At 35.2% G+C, this 7,947-nt stretch overlaps 1 protein-coding gene across 5 annotated transcripts in view; it reads right to left on the bottom strand.

The window, feature by feature from the left end:
- LOC111875398 (CCAAT/enhancer-binding protein zeta) overlaps positions 1-7,947 on the bottom strand; it is a 79,469-nt gene that overhangs the window by 9,008 nt on the left and 62,514 nt on the right. For all 5 annotated transcript variants that reach the window (XM_033755840.1, XM_023871644.2, XM_033755841.1 and 2 more), the window contains 3 exons: positions 4,830-5,067; positions 1,894-2,072; positions 357-586 (listed from right to left, as the gene is read on the bottom strand). In XM_033755840.1, the coding sequence (XP_033611731.1) occupies positions 357-586; positions 1,894-2,072; positions 4,830-5,067 (647 nt within the window). The remainder of the gene's footprint in view (positions 1-356; positions 587-1,893; positions 2,073-4,829; positions 5,068-7,947) is intronic.

Below are 7,947 nucleotides of genomic sequence, written 5' to 3'. Positions count from 1 at the left end.
TTTTTCAATTTCATTTCTATCACCCATTTATTTATTTATTTAGATTATCACTTCCTTTGCTCCTTTTTTTTGGGGGGGGGGGTGTGACAGCTTCACATAATGAGACTAATAATTTCAAAAAGACTGTTAACTTCAATTTATATAGAAAGGTAATGTTTCTGCAACATGTCATTGAGGTAAATTATGTATTTCCATTTCTTCACGTGGAAACAAATCGACCAGTTCTGATTTACATCTGTCTTAATTATAAGTGTGCATTGGATGTGTATTCACCTTGTAATGTGCAGTGTACCTGAGTGGCCTGCAGGTAATATGGTAAACATTTAAGGCAACAATATCAGACTGCATATACAAACCATCCTTTGCTTCTGCTTCCCTTTTGGCTCAGACTCCTTGTTGCTACCACTTATGTCCACATCACTTTCTGAATCACTGAAGACAATACATTCAGCATCTTCATCTAAATCATTATCACTAATGATATCATCTCCAGAAAGAGATGCTTCCTGCTGAATGTCTGCTTCCTCTTCTGAGTCACTTTCTTGTTCATGTTCTTCTTCTTCATCATAATTTATGTCTTCAGGACCTGCAAAAGCACATTTGAAGTTCAAGGCATTTCTTAATAAGCATAATAAAAGCTGGTGTATGACTATGTAGCTCCATATTACAGTTCAATTGGTATACAGCAGTGAAGTATAAAGTACTGACTGTGATCTAGATATTTCTTGTAACTGACTAGTACTTCATTACAACTTTATGTCTGCTAGGGGTATACTGAGTGGGTTCTCAGTCTTGTGGGACCACCCAGAGTTAATCTATTTCACTTCAATATGTAATTCTATTTCTATAATTATGAGTAATCAATTAATTATTTCAAGTTTCAAGTCCCTGAACAATAATCCTATGACTGCCAGTATCTCTGACTATATACAGTTGAATGGCAGGATAAATGGTGAATGGTGAACTTGAAAGGATTTGGAAGGAAGCAGTTGTGGTCTAATCAAGGTAGTATCCCAGCAATTGCCTTAAAGAACTGAAGAAAACCATGGTAAACCTATGTCAGGAGAGCTGATGTCCTGTCCAAGACATGAACCAAGTACCTTCGAAATTAGAGTCCAGAGTGTTCAGATACATCCGCCCGATAATCTGAGCAGTAAAAGACACAATTAAGGCATAAAAAAAGTAAAGCTATCCCTGTAACAGGTCGTGAAGGCCCATTGGGTTGTGAGATGTTGAGGGTCCCACATTATTTAGACTATCAGCTCAAAGATGGCAGTAAGGTTGTCAGCCTTGCGCACCGGCCACACTTTACTCCCCAGGAAAATTATTTAATTAATTCCTGGTACTCATTTGTGTTAGAGGCTGAGTCAACCCCAGGGTCATAGTGCGGCTGGAAGGATTAGGTAAATTGAAAAAAATCCAATGACCTCATCGGGACTTGAACCTGCGACCTTCCAGCTTGTAGCATAGTGCCTCAACCAACTACATTACCACGTGCCTCACAATTAAGGCATAATTTATGAAAATTTAAAATAATATGACTGTTCTGCTTACTGTAACTGATGAATTATTACATTGTTTGGAATGTGTATGGAGGAACATAACAAATATCTATTAGAATATACTAGAATTCTTCAGAGCCATAAAATGAACCAAGGCAATGAAAAATGCTTTCATATGCTTGTTTACATTAACTTCCCTCTTGAATACTTCTGTCTTGTGGGATTCAATGCCATGCAGACTGAAAGAAGTCAATTCACGTTTCAGAGGATCCCGATGATATAGACAGTATATTCCTCTGAAATGCCAATGAACTCCTACCACACTACACAGCGTTATATCCCAGAAGATGGTACTCTTCATAGTCAACGCTGTAAGAACCTCAAATCCAACCTTCATCTTGTTCAGATGCAGATCTTCCCAGATCTTCAGCAAAGTCAAGATCCTTCTCTTTGCCAGCTAACAAGCCATCCAGCATCTCATGGAATTCCTCACTTGCTACACTAGATGCATCACTTCCACCATCCTCCTCTTCTTTCATATGACTTAAATTCCCCTTCTTGTGTAAGTACCTGCAAACATCATTCATGCCATTAATATGGGAGAAACAAGGAAAACATATGGAATTCTTGTGGGAAAACCTCTTGGAAAGTTAAGACAGCGCTTGAGGAAAGTATTAAAATCAAATGTAGATAAGTAGATCATGAAAATCAAAAATGCATTGAAATGTATCAGGATTGTATTCAAGAAGAGCTTTTGCTTTAACAGTACATACTTCCTTATAAATTTGTTGCCCATTTAACATTGTTATTTCAACTTCAGAGGTTATACAGGTCCACAGCACATGGGAGAGGACTGTGAATATAATTTGGTAAGAATTTAAGGGAAGTGGCCAGGAGCCATTGCAGGGTACTATTTCAACATATGCCTGGAATGGCCAAAGGGGGGGGAAAAAAAAAAAAAAAAAAAAAAAAAAAAAAAAAAAAAAAAAAAAAAAAAAAAAAAAAAAAAAAAAAAAAAAAAAAAAAAAAAAAAAAAAAAAAAAAAAAAAAAAAAAAAAAAAAAAAAAAAAAAAAAAAAAAAAAAAAAAAAAAAAAAAAAAAAAAAAAAAAAAAAAAAAAAAAAAAAAAAAAAAAAAAAAAAAAAAAAAAAAAAAAAAAAAAAAAAAAAAAAAAAAAAAAAAAAAAAAAAAAAAAAAAAAAAAAAAAAAAAAAAAAAAAAAAAAAAAAAAAAAAAAAAAAAAAAAAAAAAAAAAAAAAAAAAAAAAAAAAAAAAAAAAAAAAAAAAAAAAAAAAAAAAAAAAAAAAAAAAAAAAAAAAAAAAAAAAAAAAAAAAAAAAAAAAAAAAAAAAAAAAAAAAAAAAAAAAAAAAAAAAAAAAAAAAAAAAAAAAAAAAAAAAAAAAAAAAAAAAAAAAAAAAAAAAAAAAAAAAAAAAAAAAAAAAAAAAAAAAAAAAAAAAAAAAAAAAAAAAAAAAAAAAAAAAAAAAAAAAAAAAAAAAAAAAAAAAAAAAAAAAAAAAAAAAAAAAAAAAAAAAAAAAAAAAAAAAAAAAAAAAAAAAAAAAAAAAAAAAAAAAAAAAAAAAAAAAAAAAAAAAAAAAAAAAATTACAAATGTGTGTCATGATAGCCTGCAACCTAGATGAGATCAGTCAGAAGAGCAGAAGGTCAGCAGCAGTGGTAATGGATTGAGAAGCTCCTCAACAGACTGGTTACTTGCACCTGTCTACACCATGGATTATTATGTTTCAGGGCAATTTTTATTTCTGACAAGAGTGGGGATCTAGTCCATCCTGGTATGGTATGTAATATCTTCCTGCAGGGAATCTGATATTCTTATGGCATGTGGCAACTTCAAGACCTTGATTAAACATTACTATTGTTGCCTAAAATGACAGCAATGCCATGAGGTAGGTTAAAGTGTTGTCACTGGGGTGTATATGCATGACAGTAGACCAAGATGTGTCAGACTGTCAAATGGGAGCTGCAAGGCTGACAATAGTAGCAGAGAAGCTATCAGTAAATATCCATGCATCCGGTGTGTATGCCATATACAGAGATGTGTGTTAGGAACATCGTCCCTTATGGGTGATCAAGCACAAAACTGCCATTTAGCTGTAGCAGTCTTTATTTCACAAAATTCAATATTTTGTACTGCATTTCAGTCTGACTGTCAGCTAGGTTGGCTACGACTGGTCAGTGCAGATGGGTTGCAATGTCACTAGGGACGATGCCTTCAAACATCCAAGTTCTAATGTCTACAGCATCTCGGACAGCGGTACCAACTGCCTCATTCCCAGCAATGCCACCATGACCATGGATCCAGGACAAGCGGTGTGGAGCAGTCATATGTGAAAAACCAGACATGAGCATAGTATGCTAAGAATTGAAAGTCAGGTCAGTGCAAGATGCACAAAGAGGCAGAGCAGTGACAGTACAATGAAATACTAGTGGCCAAGAAAACAAGGTGACATCGACTTCTGAAGAGGCTAACAGTGAAGCAGTAGCTGTTCCAAAACATGTTACACAAAATTTGTTATCCATAATTTCCATGGAAGGATTTGCATAAACAGGGGCTACCATGGGCTAGGTCCAGCTAGCATTTTTGCAGTATGCTACAACAGATGGATACAGTATCATTGAGGGGACTCTGGAAAGAGAACATGATTATCAGACTCACCCATATCACACTAATGATAAGACAGCATGATACTCTGTAACCTTAGAATTGTATTCACATAAATATCTGAATATCATAATGAAACACAGGCTTGGCCAGTTCTAATACTGATATAAATAGGTTTTTCCAAAAAATTATAACATTTTGAGATGGTCTGTCTCATATTCAGAAAAGTACATTAATTACCCAGCAGTTAAGGGACAATGGGGCTACTTTCCACATGCTCCTCAATGCAACATTCACAATTTTCTCACCACGCAATATTCTATAAGCCATGCAACTGAAAAGTGTCATAAAATAAACCAAGAATCCATCAGTTAACTAAATATTGAGATGCTGATTATAAAGAAGTTGTGCCCAGCATCTCATTGGCATCTTCCATCCATATAAACGTAGGCCTTACAAATATTATCAAATTATTTTCCTTTAATTAAGATTAACACCTTCCGTTAACTGCAAATATTACTCGTAAATAACAGTTTCTTCAGGTAAACATAATTATTACTGCTAGCACTTGATCTGCATCCCAGACAAGATACTGGGCTCAATGAATTGATTTTCATATAAAACAGTGTTGTTCAGACCTACCTTACGACTTGAAATGTACAAGGAGTACCAAAACAAAAGAAACTGACCAACAACTCAACACTAACCTGTACATGAAGAGCTCATCAACTGGGATTTTAGATTCATCTTCATTAAGGTAGCTGGCACTGTCAACACGCAAAGACCTGATGCCTGAAGGTATGTATGCTCTTTTACGTGAAAACTTGGAGTTTCTGACAACTTCTTCTTTGATATTCTTTTTTGGATTTTTGAAAACAAATCGATCAAGGAACTTAGGTAGAGTGAAATCTTGGAGAGGGTCCCCAGAGTACTTAATGACTTCACCTGACAAAAGAAAACGGAATGAACTTCAAGATGGCCTACAACAACTAATTCAATATCATTCCTTGATATTACAAAATTTTAAATATGCCAATAAAACCTAATCATAATGAGTCACCTGAATTCAATTCTAACTTCCTACAGTCCATTTGACTTACCATTTTTGTCTAAGATAAACCTTATATGAGGTGGTACTGGAAAGATCCCAGACTGTTATTCTTGTAACTGCCTCAGTGAAAGTAGGTGAGAGAGGAGGCCAAGGTTTACATATTTCCGCAAACCTATTGCATTAGTCTGCCATGTGACACTGCGCTGTGAATACACACTGTTTTTTCATGAATGCTTTTTTGATTTTGTGTTTCATTTTGTCTGGAATGGATGGCAAAATTAAGCAAGGTATCTGCATCAAATTTTACATGAAGCTTGGTAAATCTGCTATGGAAAACCTTGAAATGCTTTGTGAGGCTTTTGGAGAACATTCTTTAAGTTGGACAGTGGTTTTTGAATGGCATTCAATTTCAAGGCAGTAGAGTGTCAGCTGAAGATGACAAATGTTCTGGGAGACCAAGCACTGGCAAAGGGCAGAAAATGTTGAAAAAATTGGAGAACTCATCAATGAAGACCATCACTGAACAATCCATGAGCTCGCAGACACCAATGGGATCAGTTATGGAGTTTTCCAGGACATCTTAACAGAAAGTTAAAACCCAAAGCTTCATCATGACAATGCGCCCACCCACACCTCCCTGAAAACCACAGATTCTGTGTCTATCAACATGGTTACTGTTCCCCATCCTCTCTACTCACTAGACTTAGCCTCTTGTGATTTTGTTTTGTTTCCCAAATTGAAAATGTAATGGAAGGGATGACATTTTGAAACAGTGTTTGACATCCAAAGGGAATAGCAAGTGGTACTTGACAGTATTGAGGAAAATGGCTTCCAGAGTACTTTTGAAGCATGGGAAAAAAAGAGTGGGATTGCTGTTCCCAAGGAGACTACTTTGAAGGATATGGCAGCCAAAACTGAGCAAGTTAAGCCAGCATTTCTTTTTTGACCTAGTCAGGGAACTTCCCGATACCACCTGGTAAACTCTATTTCTGTTACTGATATAAATAGTATAATGACTGAGAGCTATTCAAAAACTGTTCAACTGTTCAAGTGCTCAGGCAAGAGACAATTCTCATGTCAGCTCAGGATGCACAGATTGGGACTAGTAAGAGTCTTGACAAACCAAGATCCTGTACATATCTCACTTCCTCTTTAACATCAGCCCAGTAAATTGAACAGCTATCATGATGTGAGCTTATGGGTTATATGCTGGCCAATCATTACTCTGAGCCTGTGCCACTGTAGTGAACATTTGATCAGTCACAATATTTTATCAAAATGCCATATGTGAAATACACTGAAACAAAGGGTGTTCAGGGGGACAAAGTTGCTCGCATCAGTGACATTCTTTAAGTCATAGGTGTCCCCTGGGTAGTGCAAAATGAGCAACAAATCTGGCAAAGCTTCCCAAAAGAAAAGTGCCAACTTCTTCAAGATGCAACAAAGCAAGAACTTGAGTGCTCTCTATTGGGAAGCAAGAAGCAAAATGTGTTATGTGATCCCAAATGCAGCCATTGGAAACCAATCAACCAACCAACAAAGGGTGTTCATGTATGATATGTATGTGAAAAGTGGTTTTGTAAGAGAAGCAAGGGAAAAAAAATTCCACTGTAAACTTCAGGGAGTTACAGCTCCAAAGAGAAAAATTATTCACATAATGATAAATTAAGTATATGGAGTTAATGGACTTGGAGGAAAAAACTCCTAATCCACACACTGAGTGCTAATGGAAGAGAATTAGGATGGAATTAGTGCCAGCCTTGAATATTTTTCCTGAGAATCTCTCAGATACCTTTTACATGCAAAGTGGTTTAAAAAAATGCCAAAATGAATTGAAACAAAACATCTGAAATGGAAACCACACAATGGTACAGAAGTTGACTGGCACATAATGCATAAGCTTGCTTCATAGCAGCTCACAACAGTTGTTAAATGATTTATTGGGGAGATACTGGAGAGGAATTGTAATCTGTTTATGTTCTTGGTTTGTTAAGTCCACTACCAGGCTGGATCCACACAGCCTGAGGTTCTCTACCCCACCTGTGTGGCCATATATTTTCAGGTACCATCAATCACAATGCACTATGATGACACGGTGCTCATCAACAAGTAGTAGTCACACAACTATTCCATGCCTGGGATGCATGGTCAGAATTTTAAAATAACTTCTTTTAAGGGTTCAAATTAATCAAGAGCAACATGTCTGTATGTTATGCATGCACGCACAGCACACACACACATACAAACACCAACAGAACACACATGAACACATGCATACCATCTTCCACCATCTCAATCATTTTTCCCACATTTAGATCAGTTCTTGAAGTTGTCAGACAGGCAAATCTCTCATTGCCTCTAACATTTATCCTTAGATACTCTCCTTTTAAAAAAGGAGAGAGAAAATGCATCTCTAATTACAGACCAATATCCATATTGACTTCATTCTCAAAAGTCTTTGAAAAAGTTATGTATAATAGACTACTTGAACACTTACATTCTAACAACATATTAGTCAAAGAGCAATTTGGATTTAGGAAAGACCTAACAACAGAAAAAGCAACCTATGAACTAACTAACGATATTTTAAGTGCTCTCAATGACAGATTAATTGTGGGAGGGATTTTCTGTGATCTAGCAAAAGCTTTCGATTGTGTTAATCATGATATCTTACTATCGAAATTAAATTTCTATGGAATAACTGGCAAAGCTAATGAATGGATCAAATCATACCTCAAAAACAGGTATCAAAGAGTTGAAATAAATAATAAAAA

The sequence above is a fragment of the Cryptotermes secundus genome, unplaced genomic scaffold (assembly GCF_002891405.2).
Source record: "Cryptotermes secundus unplaced genomic scaffold, Csec_1.0 scaffold589, whole genome shotgun sequence".
In the NCBI taxonomy this organism is placed as follows: Eukaryota; Metazoa; Arthropoda; class Insecta; order Blattodea; family Kalotermitidae; genus Cryptotermes; species Cryptotermes secundus.
Note: the sequence above shows the minus strand (reverse complement) of the source record. Positions and strands in the feature narration are given on the sequence as shown.